This window comes from Agelaius phoeniceus, chromosome 2, assembly GCF_051311805.1.
Source record: "Agelaius phoeniceus isolate bAgePho1 chromosome 2, bAgePho1.hap1, whole genome shotgun sequence".
Taxonomy (NCBI): Eukaryota; Metazoa; Chordata; class Aves; order Passeriformes; family Icteridae; genus Agelaius; species Agelaius phoeniceus.
The window spans coordinates 439,900-458,252 of NC_135266.1; the positions used below are offsets into that span (position 1 = coordinate 439,900).

At 56.6% G+C, this 18,353-nt stretch overlaps 1 protein-coding gene across 9 annotated transcripts in view; it reads left to right on the plus strand.

The window, feature by feature from the left end:
- Positions 1-18,353, plus strand: part of STIM1 (stromal interaction molecule 1) — a 72,511-nt gene that overhangs the window by 12,368 nt on the left and 41,790 nt on the right. For all 9 annotated transcript variants that reach the window (XM_077192596.1, XM_054653379.2, XM_077192558.1 and 6 more), the window contains exon 2: positions 13,008-13,138. In XM_077192596.1, coding sequence (XP_077048711.1) covers positions 13,008-13,138 — 131 coding nt within the window. The remainder of the gene's footprint in view (positions 1-13,007; positions 13,139-18,353) is intronic.

Consider the following 18,353-nt stretch of genomic DNA (forward strand, 5'->3'; position numbering starts at 1 on the left):
CGTGACTGCCGGGGCACTGCTCCCACGGAGAATATTCCAGTGCAGCTGCCCAGCCTCGGCATGGGAACAAGGAGAGGGCTCCCAGAGCCCCCTCGGTGCAGGAGAGGGCTCCCGGAGCCCCGTCGGTGCGGGAGAGGGCTCCCAGAGCCCCGTCCGTGGAGGAGAGGGCTCCCAGAGCCCCGTCCGTGCAGGAGAGGGCTCCCAGAGCCCCGTCGGTGCGGGAGAGGGCTCCCGGAGCCCCGTCGGTGCGGGAGAGGGCTCCCGGAGCCCCGTCCATCGAGGAGAGGGATCCCAGAGCCCCGTCCATCGAGGAGTGGGCTCCCGGAGCCCCGTCCATCGAGGAGTGGGCTCCCAGAGCCCCGTCCATTGAGGAGAGGGCTCCCAGAGCCCCGTCCGTGCGGGAGAGGGCTCCCAGAGCCCCGTCCATTGAGGAGAGGGCTCCCAGAGCCCCGTCCGTGCAGGAGAGGGCTCCCAGAGCCCCGTCCATCGAGGAGTGGGCTCCCAGAGCCCTGTCCATGGCTCTGAGCCCCCTCAGCTCTGGGTTTGTGCTTTGTGAGGCCGGGCCAGGGCTGTGAGGGAAGGGAGAGCCGTGCTGCTCCCAGAGCAGACCTGCAGCTCTGCTGGGCACTGCTCCCGTGCGCAGAGCTCCCACCTTCTGCCCCCCTGTGTGCCTGCAGGATTTATGGAGCGCTGAAGAAGGCGCCTGAGGAATTTATTTGTTTGCCCTTGGAGTGCTGCTCTGAGCACTGCCTGTGCCGCGGGTCCCTTCGAGGCCGGCGGCTCCGAGCCGGGCCCTCACACCACGGGCCCTCACACTGGTCTGTCCCTGTGCCGTTCCCTGCCCGGTGATTTATCCCCTCCCTGAAGCTCTGGGGGGCATTGCCTTAGCGAGGCACTGCTTGTGGGAAGGATCTGTTTGTTCGGCCCCGGTGCTGTGCGGGCAGAGCCGGCCCCGCTGGCCTGGCTGCTGCCGGGGCGCTCGGCATGGCGCGTCCCCCTCAGCGCTTGGGAACCACGGCGAACGTGGATTGTGAGGCTGTGGGGAAAGCAGCAGCACGGTGGGGTCTGGGTGTGCGGTGGGGAAAACAGCACAGTGGGGTCTGGGTGTGCTGGTCTGGCTGTCAGGGAAGCAGCAGCATGGTGGGGTCTGGGTGTGCTGTGGGGAAAGCAGCATGGTGTGGGACAGGTGGAAAAGAAGCACCTGGAGTCCCCATCCCAGGCCCTGAGGGGCACATGGGGCAGTAAAAGGCGTGTGTGCAGGTACGTGGTACAAGGGATGGAGGGCAGGGATGGATCAGGAGTTCTTGGCAATGAGGAATTGTTCCCTCCAGGCTGGGCAGGCCCTGCATCCCTGGCAGTGCCCAAGGCCAGGTTGGACACTGGGGCTGGGAGCAGTGGAAGGTGTCCCTGCCCATGGCAGGGGTGGCACTGGATGACTGTGAGGCCCCTCCCAACACAAACCAGTTTGGCATTCCATGGCTGGGCTGTCCCAGTCTGACTCCCAGTGACTGGGGTTTGGAAAATGCCCCTTTCCAGCCTCAGCTTCCCCTAAAACCAACTCCTTTCTGCACAGGGCTCAGAACAAGGGCACATTTCAAACCCTGCAGTGCCTCTCCAGCTGCCTGGGGGAAGCCACAGCTAAACCATGGTTTAGGAATGATGGGGAAAAGGTGAGCTGCCCTTCTGGGGGGACCCCAGATCTGCTCAAATTTGAGGATTTTCTGGACATTCTACACTCGGTGTTCCCAGGTGACTCTGGGCAGTCTCAGGGAGGGTTAAGCTGGGTTTAGGACAGGCAGAGGAGGAGCAGCTGTGGGGTGGCACTGGAGCTGGGCTAGGGAAAGGTTTGGGGGTTTCCTTCCTTGAGTTTTTGCTTACACAACATCACTTTAAAGTGCTGAACTGCAACGGGGTTGCATCACACCAGAGCTCTTCCCTGTGTGCTGGTGATGAAGAGTCTGTTGTTCAAGGAGTTCCCAGCTTGTCTTTTGAAGCCTCTTTATTACTTCAAAGGCCCTGAAGGATCTTGGAAAGTCCATGTTCAGGGAAGGAGCATCTGAGGTTTGGGATCACTGTGAAATCCCTGCTGTTCCTAAAGCACAAGTGGCCGTGTGTCTCCTGGTCCTCAGGAAAGCCAGGTGTGGGAGCTGCCTGCCCATGTGGAATTTTCAGACCAAGGGTGAGGTTTCAGGAGCTGCTGAGCTGATGGAATCACCACTGTCATCTCTGGAAAGCATTCCCTCCATCCCTCCTTCCCTCTTCCCCTGCTCCCTTCTCTCCTTCCCCCTTGACTGCACAAGAGGGAACGGCCTCAGGCTGGGCCAGGGCAGGCTCAGCTTGGCCAGCAGCAGCAATTTGCCCATGGCAAGGGAGCTCAGGCCTTGGCAGGGGCTGCCCAGGGAGCTTTGCAGTGCCCAGCCCTGCAGGTGTCCCCTGCAGGTGGCACTGAGTGCTCTGGGCTGGGGACAAGGTGCTCATGGGGCACAGCTGGCACTGCATGGGCTGGCAGGGCTGGGCCAGCCCCAGGGATTTGGGGATTCCCTTCTGGTTTTGGCAGCTCCGGCTCTACCCCCCAGGTTTCATTGCCTAGAGGTGACACCTCGTGTTTTGTGTCACTTTTGCTGCCCCTGCACTGCCAGGACCCTGCTGGGATGAGGAGCCTCAGGGTTCCAGTGCTGCTCTTGGTCTGTATCTGTTCTAGAAAGTTCCTCTTTCCCTGATCACGCTCAGAAAACTGCCACTTTAGGAGGTGTTTTTTATTTGAGGGGTGAATCTCCCCACTGCCTCCTCCAAAAGTAGCATTTCCATCTTCCAGTGTAGCAAAGCATAAAATTCACAATTTCATCCTGATTCCACAGTGACTCATTTCAAGACTTTCTTTTTAAATTGTTTTTTTAGTAACAACCTTTTCAGTGAGGCAGCTCCAGGCAGGCAGGGCTCATTCACTGCTGGCATGGTGCCACTCAGAGCTGGGGGGGCTTCTCATTTCCCCATTGGATTAAAAACCAGCAGTCTCACTTTGGGGCACAAGTTTAGAATTCAGGAGCACCTGCCTTGTAGCAGCACATTTGGGATCATTGCTCGTGCCCATCCCATCAATGGGGGATTTTTTTTCTACCTGAGGGAGTGGCTGGGGCTGGGCCTGGAGGGATTTAGGTTGGATTTCAGGGCAAGGTTCTTGCCCAGAGGGTGCTGGCACTGCCCAGGCTGCCCAGGGAATGGGCACGGCCCCGAGGCTGCCACAGCTCCAGGAGCCTTTGGCCAGCGCTGCCAGGGATGCCCAGGCTGGGCTTGCTGGGCTCTGGGCAGGGCAGGGCTGGCACTGGGGGATCCCTGGGGGTCCCTACAGCTCAGGGTATTCTGGGATTCTCTCATTCTCCTGGTCTTGATGTAACCCAAAGTGCTCATGTCTGGCTGGCAAGGAAGGGAAAGTACTTTCAAGCTGCTGTTTTCCTAATGTGAGTGATCTTTGCCTGCTAGAACAGGGATTTATTTTCATTTGTGCTGCTGCTGCTGCCCCTAAGTTGCTGCTTGTCACACTCTGCCACCCCACGTGCTGCGTGGTGTCCCCTGGCAGTGACTGGGCATGGGGAAAGGAAGTACCTGGGGTTTGGGGTGATCTTCTGTAGTGACATTTAGTGGAAAAAAGATGAGTGGGGTTTTGTGGGAAGAGTCTTTCTCTTCCCCATGTGTGAGTGGAGGTCAGGGTTCCCCCTGGGGAGCAGTGTGGCCGCTCTGCTGCAGCCTGTCCTGCAGAGAGATGTCACTTTCTTCCTGTTTACCTCTAACCCCTTGTCCTGCCATGTCACTGAGCTTGTCCCATGTGGGATCTGGTGGCATTCCATTGCTGGGGTGCTGCACAGGCAGTGCCTGGCACATCCAGGATCTTGTTCTTCTTCTGGGACTCCCACTGTGGCCGTTTGTGCCTGGAACTGAACCGGCCCCTGAGCACCAAGGATAAGAACTTGGCTTTTTTGTGGACTTGTGTTATTCACAAACTCCTTCCTCCTCCTTTCCTCTGCCTTCTTCCCATGCCTTTGGCTTTCTCCTCCTCTGTGTGCCAGGATCCACATCTGCCTTGGGTCTCCCTTTGCTGCTATCCTGATCCTTGTGGGAAGGGAATTATGCAGGAGAGTGGCTTTGGTGGAGAAGTAGAGGATAACAGGATCACTGGGAAGGGTTTTTATTCCCAAAGAAGTCAAGGTGATGGCTGCAGGCTGTTGTTGAGGTTGGATAATTGAGGTTAGGGATTTTCTGTGGGATGAGCTGTAGCAATCTGGGGACAGGCAGCACCTTGCCCTCTTGGAATCCTGTTCTTCAGTGGAAGGGAAGGACTTTGCTGGGAGAGGCACGAGCTGGCTGCAGCAGCGTGGGTGGCTTGGGAGCAGCTCATTCCTTCTGGCTGGAGGAAAAGCAGATTGTGCAGCATGTGCCATGGCCAAGGCAGAGGCTGTTGTCACCCTGTTTCCTGCTCTGCAGGGCTCCTGTGAACATGGGAATCATCAGTTCTTGGTGAGACACATGAGGGATTAATAAGGCTGGAATTGGGAGAAGCTGTCCTTGTACGGCAGCGTGGGAATGGTGCTGCTGCCCTTGGATTAATTGTGCAGAGTGTGTCTGGGAAGGGAGCAGGGCAGTCCTTGGAGCCTGGGCTGCTGGGGAGGAGGAGGACTAGGCCAGGAAATGCAGGGAAGAGCCTTCCTGAAGGTCCCCATTGCTCCTGGGGCCCTGGGCTTCCTCAGCCATCCTGTGAGGCTGTGAAGGTGAACTGGGCTATGAGCCTGGATTTTGGGTCAGCTCTGAGCTCTCCATCCCAGGCCTCCTGCTTGGAATGGGCATGGAGCTGTGGGCACAACTCCAGAGGAGGCCAGGGATGGGCTCCAGGAGCTGGAGCCAGGCTGGGAGAGCTGGGGGTGCTCACCTGGACAGGAGCAGCTGCAGGGAGAGCTCAGAGCCCCTGGCAGGGCCTGCAGGGGCTCCAGGAGAGCTGCAGAGGGACTGGGGACAAGGCCTGCAGGGACAGCACCCAGGGAATGGCTGCCAGTGCCAGAGGGCAGGGCTGGATGGGGCTGGGAGCAGCCTGGGACAGGGGAAGGTGTCCCTGCCATGGCAGGGGTGGCACTGGGTGGGCTCTGAGGTCCCTCCCAGCATGAGCCTTTCTGCCATTCTGTGCTTTCTCAGTAAATTCTGACAGCAAGAGAGGAATTCTGTACTTCTGTTACCTTGTCAGAGCTCCCACAATTTTTGCAACTCGAGCTCTTCCTGCTCCAGGTGTTCTTGGCCCAGAGCTGTCCCTGGAATGCTGGCCTTGGGCAGGCAGTGCTGCAGGGATGGATCTCCTGCCTCAGGGGTGGCGGGATGGAACAGCAGCAATGCTGGTGTGGGCTTTTCTTTGCCTTCTAAGCTTTCTTTGGCATCTTCAGTTTTTCAGGCAGGCATGAGTCACTCATCCATTATGTGGTTTCCTGACTTTCAGATTTCTCTTTCACTCCATGATTATGGCTTTGGATCCCAGCGTGCAGCAGCCGGCGCTCGGCGCCGTGGGCTGGGGCTGCCTGGAGCGGTGACTCACGGCTGGCACGGGGGCTCAGGGGGACTTGGATTCCTTCCCACCCCTCACTGGGAGCCTGCCAGAGTACACTGAACAGAAGCTCTGGCTGCCCCTGGATCCCTGGAAGTGTCCAAGGCCACCTTGGATGGGGCTTGGAGCAGCCTGGGACAGTGGAAGGTGTCCCTGCCATGGCAGGGGGTGAGACTCAATGATCTTTGAGGTTCTTCCCAACCCAAACGATTTTGGGATTCTGTGAAAATTACTGGAGAGCTGGTGTGGGCCATGGGATAATCCTGTCTCTTTGCAGAGCAGGAATGTTGATCCTGGGTCCCTGAGAACTGGAGCAGGTGCCTTAGGATTGTCCAGTCCCGTGGATTCCTCTGGTGCCCAGCACTGCCAGGGCTCTGCAGAGCATTCCCAACACATGGAATCACAGAATCCTACAGTGGTTTGAGCTGGAAGGAACCACAAAGCTCATCTGGTGCCCCCCCTGCCTTGGGCAGTACACCTTCCACTATCCCAGGTTTCTCCAAATCCCATCCTTGGGACTTCAGCGATCCAGGGGCAGCCACAGCTTCTCTGGGCAAAGGCCTCACCACTCTCACAGGGGAAAACCTCCCCCAGTCTCCAATCTAAGTCTCTTTTCTTACTTTAAAACCATTTTGCCATGTCTTGTTAGAGTCTGCCCGTGTAAAAAGTCCCTCTTCCATCAGTTTTGGATGGCCCTGGCTATGGCTGCAGTTCAAAGGATTCAGTTTTGTTCCACACAGTGGGGCAGGAATGTGTCAGCACTCAGATTACTTGGTTAATGGTTATGAAGTAACCCAATCTCCAGTTATTTCAGCTCCTTAGAACTTCCCTGCCCACGGGATATTTTGGCTTCTGCTGCTCCTCAGAGAAGGCCCTGACGTGGTATTTTGGAGCTGCCCGTGGGCAGAGCCGCTGTGCCTGACAGGGTGGTACCAGAACCACCTCTGTTATCTTATTTGTTCAGCCCAGGAGAAATGTCCCCCAGGCCTTGGGCTAGGAAAGCACACCGAGATCCCTGCGGCAGGAAATGGGTGAAGCTGACGCTTGGAGGCCGGAGCACCCAGGCCAGGGTGCCCAGATCTGCTCTGGGGAGGTTTGGGAGCCACAGTGAGGGCAAAGTCATTCCCAAAAACTCTGCTGGACACAGGGGGGTGTTCCCAGATAGAGGGGATTGTGTGTTGGGACAGCATGGGCAGGAGGGGAGGGCACTGCCAGGACAGGCAGATCCTGGGATGGGGATGGGGCAATGTGTTCCCACTCCAACACACACCAGCCTTGTGTTTTTGGGGTTGTGTGTGATTTGGGGGTGCGTGTTGTTTTAATGGGGTGGAAAGAGCAAAGCACTTGATGGAAAGTAGGGTGACAGAGTTCTGGTGGGGAGCACTGGGTGGAAGCCAGGGATGAAAGGGCTGTGCTGCTGCAGGGAAGGGAAGAGGGAGGATGTCTGGAAGCAATGGGCTGACATTAAATCAGTAAATTGGTGCATGGAGAGGATGAAAAAGGCTGATTGCACTCAGTGGTGAGAGAATTGATGGTAGTAAATAAATGCTGAGCGTGTGCCAAGGAGAGGAGCCCATTTGGGGAAGGAATTTTAAGGTTTTAATTGAGTGTAAGTTCATGACTGTACAATAACCTCCCTTTACTGCTTAATTCCTTCCTGTGGCTCTGTTCAGCTGTGGTGGTGCAGGAGGGCTCTGTGCATCACACAGGGCTTCCTCCTGCATCTGTGTGACCCTGTGTGGCTTTGTCATGCTGATCCTGAGACAGGGGCACTCCCAGAACAGAGACAGCTTTGGCCCCAGGAGCTGGGTACAGCCTGTTTCCCTGGGCACTGTTATTAAATGGTTTGTGAGCATTTAGGGTTGGCCCTTCCAGCAGAGACACCCGAGGGCGTTGGTACTTCTTTGAAAGTCTCTTGGAGATCAAACAGTCCAACCTCTGCTTGGATTTACATTTTTTCTAGACTGTTTAATCTGACTTGGGTACAAGGATTTGGTTTTTTTGCATTGTGCAAGGAGCTCCCTTAGAGGAAAAAATCTCCTTGAACTCCTGCTGAAACAGTCATTGAAGGTTGGAGCAACCTGGGGCTGGCTGGGGGTGGCACTGGATGGGCTTTAAGGTCCCTCCCAACCCCAGCCAGTGTGAGAGATTCCATGGGGTGGAAAGCTGGCTGAGTTCAGTGAGTCCCTGCTGTCCCAAGGGTGATGGGAACCCCAGCAGGAGCATGGGGATACTTCCCCATTGAGCAGATACTTGAATGCTCTCCTTGGTCTGCTCTGAGCAAACTCCCCTCAGCTGCCAGGTCCTACATCCCAAAACTGCTGGGAGAGTCACTCCAGGAGTTTCTACACTAGAAGTCAGGTGGGAACGTGGATGAGGTCCGTGCTGGTCATGGAACAGGCTGGTTTGGGCTGGGAGGGACCTCAGAGCCCACCCAGTGCCATGCCTGCCATGGCAGGGACACCTCCCAGTGTCCCCAGTGCCCAGCCTGGCCTTGGGCACTGCCAGGGATGCAGGGGCAGCCCCAGCTGCTCTGGGCACCCTGTGCCAGGGCCTGCCCACCCTGCCAGGGAACAATTCCTCATGGCCAAGATCCCACCCAGCCCTGCCCTCTGGGTCGCTGCCTGCCCAGAGCAGGACTCCGTGCCCTGGCTCTGCACCTCCCAGGGAAGGAGTCTGCCAGGGAAAGTAGGTCAGAAGGAACAGGAGAACGAGCATGTGCTAAAATCCCGATTCTGTTTGGTAAATCCTTTTTTTTTTTTTGACAGAAAGTATTTATATGTGAATTTCACGGGTGCTTGTGACCAAGTGTGGTGCGCTAGACCTGGAGTCTGACAGTTGTCTCTGTAGTAAACAAGCTGTCAGTGTCAGCTTGAAGTATAAAACCCCTCTGAGGACTTGCCTGACAGCGGGAATGGCTGGGTGCTCTCGCAGCTCCATCAGGCTCTGATGTTTGGGAATCAGAGCTGCAAACCCAGGATTATTACTGTGCCCTTTAGCCTTGCTCTCTGTGCTGCTGCTCTGCAGCCTTGCAAGATGTCAGGGTTTCCAGGCTTCCCCTTGCTATTCCTTACCCCTCCAGAGGGAATGGAAATCTCTGGATACATCCCTCACAGCTTAGTGCCTTCGTTAAAATTCCTGAAGTTGTCCTTGGCGTTTTTTAGTTGAAACCCAGAGTTCCAGGGGAGGAACCCTGAGCACGGAAGTTCAACTGAGCCCTTGTTTACATGGGTGAAATATGTAAACAGTTCTTTTTCCCCAAATATAGGGCTTTTTTTCCTTGGCTGCCCTCCCAATGTTTATAAAAGCCAGTTATGTAAATGCCAATTGTAATAATTAAGCTGCTGTTCAGTGCTGTCCCCAGGGCTGCTGCAGAGCTGGAAGCTGCAGAGGCTTGGGGCATTATTGGAGATAATGGGACCCTGCAGAAAGAAATCAAGGGAAATTAAACAAACAAAATCCTCGTTAGAGAGAATCTCCCATGAGAAAGGGAAGGTCTGGAATGAAGTGATGTTGCAGGGGAGCTCTGGAGATTGTCCTCTCCAGCCCTGCCTAGGCAGAGCTGCCCAGAGCTGCTGGTCTAGGGCCATGTCCTGTTGAGTTTTGGGTGGCTAATGGCTGGAACCCCCCAAAACAAGAGTAACAAAACAGGTCTGGGTGACTTGTGCCAGCCAGGACCACCATAACACACATCTTTGTCATCTGTTACAAAACCACCCCAAACTGCCTTCCACGGTCGGTGAAAATGGCTTCACATTGCACCGGGGAGGTTCAGGGTGGATATTGGGAAGAATTCCCTAATGGAAGATGTTGTCCAGCCCTGGCACAGGTGCAGTCACATCCCTGGATGGATTTCACAGGTGTGGTGACACTTGGGGACATGGTCAGCGGTGGCTTTGGCAGTACTGGGGAGCAGCTGGACTCGATGGTGTCCAAGGGCTTTTCCAAGCTCCATGGCTCAGTGAAATTCCAGCTCTGCTTTAGCACTTTGGCCTCAGGGTCCTTTGATGATCTGGGTGGGGGCACCTTTGGGGTGGCAGCAGGACACCTGAAGCAGAGCTGCAGAGAGCCTTTGGTGGGGACAGCAGAGAGAGCCTTTGGTGGGGACAGCGAGCCCTGAGGGGTGAGGGATGGGAGGGGTGGCAGGACAGATGGAAGAGGAGGAGGAGGGATGGAAGGGCAGCAGGAGGGATGGAGGAAGGTCAGGAGGGATGGAAGGACCAGCAAGGAGGGATGTGAGGCCGGCAGGCGGGATGGAAGGAGCAGCAGGAGCGATGGAAGGTGAGCAGGAGGGATGGAAGGAGCAGCAGGAGGGATGGAAAAGGGGCAGAGTGAGGGATGTCAGGCCGGCAGGAGGGACAGAAGGAGCAGCAGGAGGGATGGAAGGAGCAGCAGGAGGGCTGTGAGGCCGGCCCGTGTTGATGTGCCCCGGTTAATGGCCCATCAAGGACACCCCTTGGGAGGGACAAGGGACTCTTTGTTCTGCACGGCGGGGCAGACGCAGCCCGTGAGTCGATGGTGGGAGATAAAGAGCAGGCCTGGAGGCACCGAACAGGGGATGGAGACAGAAGGTTCCCGGTGACTCAGAGGGGTGGGGTGGGAGTGGAGGTGATGGTGGTGCTCCTCAGGAGTCACAGCCCTGCTGAGCACCAGGCAGGAGCAGCAGGTGTCTCCTGGGGAAGCTGCTGGACCCAAAGTCAGGGCTGGATGTTCTGGAGAGGGAGATTTACTTGAGCAAAGCCAATTTCTCACTCATTTTGAGGCTTCTTTTGTTCGCTGAAGATGTGCTGGAATAGCCTGATTGCAGTATTCCAGGCCTGCTTGGAGCAGCCTGGGGCAGTGGAAGGTGTGGATGAGCTTTAAGGTCCCTTCCCACACAAAGGACGATTCTGTGCCATGATCTTCAGGCTTAATCTTCATCAGTCATAGGCAAAGTGGCTGGTGCTGGTCTTTGTTCCTTCATTTGGGTATTCCTGCAGCTGCAGCCCGTGGAGATAACAGGGAGAGGAAGGGAGATAACAGGGAGGGGAATGAACAGCCCGGAGTGGCTGCTGAAATGTTGGGACCATTCTGTTGTCACTTCAGGGTTGTCTGCTGATTAAATCACTTGTGCCCCATATTCAGGCTCCTTTTGGTCTTGATGAAAACAGCAGATTCCTCCCGGGTTTGGTTTGCTTGCTGTTGATGGTGCAGTTGATTATCAGCACCTGGCAGCTCTTGAAAGCCTTGTTTTATTGCTCTTGCTGCTGCTCTCAGTCAATCTTCATTCCTGGCATTTGTGCTGCAAATACCCGGGGGTTGTCCTTGGGGTGGCAGGAAATCAGGGCAGGATCCCCTCAGTCCTTGACTCCTCCAATCCTTCATCCCTTCAGGTCTCTTTCCCTGGTTTAACCCCTTGGACAGATGTGAGCCAGGCTCAGGAGTTGCATGGTCAGGAGTGGGTTAATTGAATAAACCCACTTTTACAATAACACGACCTTCCCTTCCCATAATCCAAACTTTGCTACAGCGTTGCCACGTTCTCCCCTGCAACAACAAGCGCAGGCTCGGAACAAGATAACCATGTCATATTTTGGGAGATATCGTTTAGCCTGGCTCCATTTTTCCTTCTGGAGTCATGTCCAAGGGCAGCATAAACACAGAGACCATCTCGTGTCCCTGCTCGCTGCCTCGGAGGTAATGGGAGCAGCCAGCACAGAAAGGCCCAGCCAAGTTCTGAGCCACCAGAGAGCTCTTCCAGGGTAGGAGAGGAGCCCCAGATGGCCCCAAATCAGCCCCAGGGCATCCAGTGTTCTTCCGAGGTCCATGTGGTTGTGGGTGTCCCTTCAGGAGCGGCCTGGGGCAGCAGAGAGCCCTGGGGGAAGGTTCCCAGTTCACTCACTGGTTTGGTCCCCAGTGCACAGCACTGCTGGCTCCCCTGCCGCATGGACACACCTGAGTTAGCATGGAGTGAACCCCCCGAGGTTTGGGAGCAGCAGGGCACCAGCCCTGCCTCTGCAGGAGGCTGCATCATTGTCCTGCCCGCCTTGTCAGTGGGAAGCCCTTCCCTTGTCCCCAGTCCCTCTCCAGCTCTCCTGGAGCCCCTTTAGGCCCTGGCAGGGGCTCTCAGGTATCTCCTCTCCAGGTGAGCACCCCCAGTTCTCCCAGTCCCCGCAGCACCTTGCACTTGGCCCTGCTCAGCTCCATGGCCTTGGCATGGTCCCAGCTCTCTGGCCTGCCCAGGTCCCTGAGGATTGCCCATCCCTGGGTCTCTGTCACTACCTGGCAGTGCCATAGAAGGGCTGGATCAGCCCCGTTTGGTGCTTGCATGGACTCAGGCACGCAGCAAAATGTAAAGTGTTAGTCTTAGAAAGTAGAAAGTTATGTGAAAAGCAGCCAGAAGAGCCTGTTCCATAATCAGGAAGAGGGAAGGGTTTTAATTGCCATGTTTTATAAACAGACAGCTCTTCCTCCCCAAACGCCCTGACTGCTTGTGGTGCCAACACCAACAGCCTCCAAGGGAGACGTGGAGCTGGGGCTGTGGGCAGGAGCCAGCCCCTGCTGGGAGAGCTGTCCTGATGGGACTGTGGAGGGCTGGGGTGTGAGGGACACCCTGCCCTGGTGGGGCTGTGGGCAGGAGCCAGCCCCTGCTGGGAGAGCTGTCCTAGTGGGACTGTGGAGGGCTGGGGTGTGAGGGACACCCTGCCCTGCTGGAGCTCTGGGCAGGAGGCAGCCCCTGCTGGGAGAGTGGAGGGTTGGGGTGAGAGGGGTGCCCTGACCTGCCCTGCCGGAGCTGGGGCTGTGGGCAGCAGCCAGCCCCTGCTGGGAGAGCTGCCCTGGTGGAGTGTGGAGGATTGGGGTGACAGGGGCGCCCTGCCCTGTCGGGCTCTGTGGGCTGTGCTGGTGGCCCAGCCCGCTGCGGCAGCCTGGCCAGCTGCAGGGACACACCGGGGGTTGAGGGGTTGGTGCTGCTCCCTGAGGGTCGGTGCTGCCGCCTCAGGGGGGTCGGTGCTGCCGCCTCAGGGGGGTCGGTGCTGCCACCTCAGGGGGGTCGGTGCTGCCACCTCAGGGGGGTCGGTGCTGCCACCTCAGGGGGGTCGGTGCTGCTCCCTGAGGGGTCGGTGCTGCTCCCTGAGGGGTCGGTGCTCCCTGAGGGGGGTCGGCGCTGCCGCCTCAGGGGGGTCGGTGCTGCTGCCTCAGGGGTCGGTGCTGCCGCCTCAGGGGTCGGTGCTGCCGCCTCAGGGGTCGGTGCTGCCGCCTCAGGGGTCGGTGCTGCCGCCTCAGGGGTCGGTGCTGCCGCCTCAGGGGTCGGTGCTGCTGCCTCAGAGGTTGGTGCTGCCTGAAAGGGGTCGGCGCTGCCGCCTCAGGGGTCGGCGCTGCCGCCTCAGGGGTCGGTGCTGCCACCTCGGGTCGGTGCTGCTGCTGATGTGCTGCTGTTGCCCCACAGAGTTCTGCCGCATCGACAAGGCCCTGTGCCACGATGAGGATGAGCAGCTGAGCTTCGAGGCCGTGCGCAACATCCACAAGCAGATGGATGATGATGCCAATGGCAACGTGGACGTGGAGGAGAGCGACGAGGTCAGTGAGGGGCTGGGCTGTGCCCAGTGGGGCCTTGAGCAGCTGGAACGGGGGCTGGATGGAGTTAAGGGCAATAAAGTGGGTATTTACTGAAGGGCCTTCAAAGGCCACACCCTGGCAGGACCACAGCCACAGTCATGGCTCTGCCCAGGTGGCTCCAAGATGGAAGCAAAAGAGAGCTTGGTCATGAGATCTCACATTTTTATAAGTTTTAGTCCATTTGCATACAGGAGTTAACTGTCTGATTAATAGCTTCAAATGATGAAGTTTCATCCTCCTCGCTCGCTTGCCCACTCTCCTCTTTTCACATTGTTTGTGCTTTGGGCCTGCAGTTTGAAGAGATTGTCCTTGAGGCTCCAGCTAGAATGGGGTAGTTTTGTCTTCCCCACCCTGTGAAAAGATCCAAGTAAAGAGGATAATACAAAGCTTAAGATAAAGCTTAATATAATTTAATATAACTCAATATAAAGCTAAAAGCTGGACACCAAAACAGAACAGAGAAACTTAAAACCCAAGGTATCACCAAGGCCTTGTCCAGCCCAGTGCTGGGGCTGCTCTCACAGTCAGGCTGCTGTGGCCAGGGCTGCACTTGGGCTTGGTGCCTCCTCCTCAGCACAGAGGAAGCCACACGTCACCTTGAGATGATCCAAGGGGTGTCAGCAGTGTCACCAGTGCTGGCTGGGGCTTCTCCTCCCTGCTGGGGGTTTGTGATCACTTCATTGTTGTCAGAGCATCTGTGGGTGTCCTATCCCTAAAAGTGTCCAAGGCCAGGTTGGATGAGGCTTGGAGCAACCTGGGACAGTGGACAGTGCCCCCCATGGCAGGGGATGGAATTAAATGAACTTTAATGTCTCTCCCAACCCAAACCATTCCATGATTTTATGTGTACTGCATTCTTCCAGCAGCCAGCTAAAGCAGTTTCAGTCCGTGTGTGCTCACTGCTAAAAAAGGAGCAGCTTTTTGTTGTGTTAGCCTGAGAGATTTTAGCTGATAAAGGATTGAAGGGAAAGAAAGTTGTTGTTCTTTGTTTATAGAAGCACCGATGGAAATAAGAGTCTGCAGGAAAAGGGAAAGCTCCTTGTTTGCAGTGTTGCCTCAGTTGTGGTGGGTGCTCGTTAGAGGTGAGGAATTCTGTCTTGTAGGGAGAACTGGCAGCTAAACAGGAAAGGCAGAGTGTTGGAAGCTGAAAGGAAGCACGTGGGAGCAGGGATCTGCTGCCATTCACGGGGAGCTCTGCAGTCCCAGGTGACAGAATCCCAGGCTGGTTTGGGCTGGAAGAGACCTTAAACCCACCCAGTGCCTCCCCTGCCATGGCAGGGACACCTCCCAGTGTCCCAGGCTGCTCCCAGCCCCAGTGTCCAATCCTGCCAGGGATCCAGGGGCAGCCCCAGCTGCTCTTGCAAACCCAGCCATCACCATGTCCCTCTGGGGCAGTGGCAGTCCCCAGGGACACGACACAGGCCCCTGGTGCCAGGAGCTGCTGGTTTTGGGTGGCTGTTCCCAGCTTGCAGGGCTGTTCCCTCTGCCCCAATCCCACTTGGCTGGGTAATGAAAACAATTGAAAAGCTTCCAGTTGCATTTCCTCCACCTCTTGAGGTGTTTCCCTGGAGGCAGCTCCCTGCACTGGGTGGCTGGAGCTGCAGCTTAGCCTCTCCCAGGGACTGGGGCAGCCTTGGGCAGCCCAGTTCAGCCCAAGTGTGCTGTTCCCTGGCATTAAATTAGGAATAAGCCTCGTGTCCTTAGGGCTGGGCACAGCTGGCAGTTTTATGTGTCTGAGCAAATCTTTTGCCCCCACTCCCATTGGAGTCATTGGGAGCTCCTGGTACAAAACACTGCTGGGAGTGTGTGCTCAGAGCCTTGGCACAGAGACACTGCCAGGGTGGGAGGGATTCAATGGGTTTTTCCAGGAGGCCCCAGAATCACTGCCTTGGTGCTCCTACAGGCACTCCCCAAGCCCCTCTGAGCCCTGCCAGGCTGCTCCTGCTCCCAGCAGGGCAGCAGGCCTGGAAAAGGGTCTGGAGCACCAGGAGAGGCTGAGGAGGCTGAGGCTGGAGCAAAGGAGGCTCAGGGGCCCTTGTGGCTCTGCCAAGTCCCTGCCAGGAGGGCACAGCTGGGGGTCGGGCTCTGCTCCCAGGGAACAGGGATAGAAGGAGAGAGATGGCCTTAACTGAACCAGGGGATGTGCAGGTTGGACATTGGGAAAATTCCTCCTGGAAAGGGCTGTCCAGCCTGAGTGGGGCACAGGGCACAATCCCAATCCCTTTCCTGCTGCCCACCCTGTGGGATCAGCCCAGGGCACAGGGATTGCAGGTCCCAGTGCTCGTGGCCAGGGCCTGTGGAGCTTCTCCCAGGGCTGCTCCCAGTCCATTCTCCCCAGGCTGTGTTTGTGCTGGGGTTGCCCCCAGCCAGACCACTCAGGTTGTTGCATTTACAGTTGGGCTCCATGGGTTTGGAAGTCTTTTCCCACCTCAGTGATTCCCTGTCCCTGGATTCCATCCATGCAGTTGCTGCTTTACCTCTGCTAAGCCTTTACTGAAGTTGCATTAAGTTTGCTGTCAATAAGCTCTGGAGCCACTCAGTGAGGTATTGCAGGAATTTCCCTCTCTGAGCTGGCTCCTGCTGTGTTCTCCCTGTCAAGGTTATCACTGTCCCCCACATGGACCCTGCAGTCAGGTTTAACTCTGGGCTGTGGGGGGACAGCTGCTGGGGGATTATTGGGAAGAATGCAGGAGGCTCAAATTTAAACCTTTTACGGGGTTCATGGACTTCCAGGATGGTCTGTTAGGAGGGACTTTAGGCCTCATCCAGTTCCACCACCTGCCATGGGCAGAGACACCTTCCATTATCCCAGGTTGCTCTAAGCCTGGTCTAGCCTGGATTGGAACACTTCCAGGGATGGGCATTTTCCTGCTTGGTTGAGAACTTGATATTTTCATTTATTATTTTGGCCCCTGCCCTTTGGGGGTCGGTGATGGGAGTGTTTTGTTGGGACTGAAATCCCTGCCTGGGCAGAAGGGGACACACAGGCAGCACAGGTATTTTTAAAATAAATGATGGGTGGAGTCCCACAGCTTCACACTGTCCATACATCATCCTTGCAGTTTTCCTGCTGGGAAGTGAATTTTCAATGAAGTTTCAGATGACATCAGTGGCCTCGATTAAAGTGAAAGAACTGTCCCTCATGGGGAAATCTTCTAATTAGGGATCTATTCCTGTCTCCATGCTCACAGCAAAGGCAGCTCTGGCTCTTTGGGATGTGGCTGCCCGGTGCCAGGGCTCTGGGATGCTGCCAGCCTGGTTTCCTCAGGAAACACGGTTTGTGTTGCTGCCCAGCCTTTCTCTGGCTCCTCCCAGAGCCAGGGCCCGCTGCCTGGGCTCACTGGGCGGGGAAGGCCTTGGAGCCAGGGGTTTCCTGTCCCTTTGGGGGAGCTGGGAGCTCGGGGAGCTGCTGGGGTTGGGGAGCACAGGGAGCTGCCGGCACGTGGCCGGGTCTGGCCCTTGGCTGGGCCCAGCAGGAGCTGCTGCTCAGGAGGGAGGGATGGGATGTGGCACACATCCAGGGATGTGGGAGGGATGGGCAGCTTTGAAAAATCACTCCAGTAGCTGCAGTTTCTGCGGATAAAAAAACCACAGGACAGAGTTCAAGGAGAGCTTGGACCACGCTCCCAGGCACAAGGTGAGGTTGTTGGGGCTGTGCAGAGCCAGAATTTGGACTCGATGAGCCCTTTGGGTCCCTCCCAATTCAGGAGGTTCTGTGATTCTGTGGAAAAAAAACCCTCCAGAAAATTCCATTTGGTGGATCTGCTCATTTTTGAGTGTTCCTTCAGCCAGCAAGTTTTATCCTGCTTCAGTCCCTCTGCAGCTCTCCTGGAGCCCCTTCAGGCCCTGCCAGGGGCTCTGAGCTCTCCCTGGAGCTGCTCCTGTCCAGCTGAGCACCCCCAGCTCTCCCAGCCTGGCTCCAGAGGGGCTCCAGCCCTGGAACAGCACTATGGCTCGTCTGGGCTCTCTCCAGCAGTTCCAGGTCCTCTTGTGTTGGAGGCCTCAGAGCACCAAGATCAGCATTCCCAGGCTGAGTTTTCCCACTGTGATCCCAGGTCCTCCTGGGGTTTGTAGCAGTGGTTCTGGTCCTGTTGCTTTTGGCTGGTTTGCCCAGGGTGTTCCTTTCCCTGAACTTGGTGGGGAGACTCGGGTTTGACTCAGTTTCCTTGTGGATTCACAGCCTGGCTGAGGCTGGGGTGGTCTGGGTGGGATCCTGGAGATGGTCTGTGGGACCTTGGCAATGGTGTGATCCACCCTCTGTCCAGGGCTCAGAGCTTTGGGTGTCTCCAGGCCCGGGATCAGTGGGATCTTTAACACTTGGAAGTGCTGCTTTTCAGTGGTTTGCCAGTAGGTCAGTGCTCTGCACGGTGCTTCTTGTGCCTGGGGTTTGGAATATCTGGGAGAGTGGAAGGGGCCCCTGTCCATGCCAGTGGTGGGACTGGGTGGACTTTAAGGTCCTTCCAACCCAAACCAGTCTGGGACTCCATGAGTTTGTCTTTTCCCCAGAAGCTACTGGTGGAAAATGTGCTTTAAGGTCTGTCTGGGCTTTGGTGGGCTCAGCCCAGCTCCCCCAGCCCCATCCTGCATCCTCTCCCTGCTCATTTATCGGGACATCCCCAGCCCAGCTCCGTCCCCTCCGCCGAGTCCTTGGGTTTGTTTTGGCCCCTGTGAGCCCAAGGGAAGCTGAGGGATCACCTTTCCTTTCTGTGCTCCCAAGCTAAATATACAGAGCAGCAGCTGACCGTGCTGTGGTGGGAGCTGGGGCTGGGGCTGGAGCAGGGCCGGTGACATTGGTGACATTGGTGACATTGCCATGTTCCCGCTCCTTCACGGTGGCACCCACAGGGGACAGGGCTTGGCACAGCTGGAGCCCCGAGGCTCAGCCCCTGCTGAAACACACATTTTCCATGCATTCTCCCATTTCCACATCTCCCTGCATTCTCCAGTTTCCACATCTCCCCACATTGTCCTGTTTCCCACATCTCCCCACATTCTCCCAGTTTCCACATCTCCCCACATTCTCCCAGTTTCCACATCTCCCCACATTCTCCAGTTTCCACATCTCCCCACATTGTCCTGTTTCCCACATCTCCCTACATTCTCCAGTTTCCACATCTCCCCACATTCTCCCGTTTCCCACATTTCCCCACATTCTCCCAGTTTCCACATCTCCCCA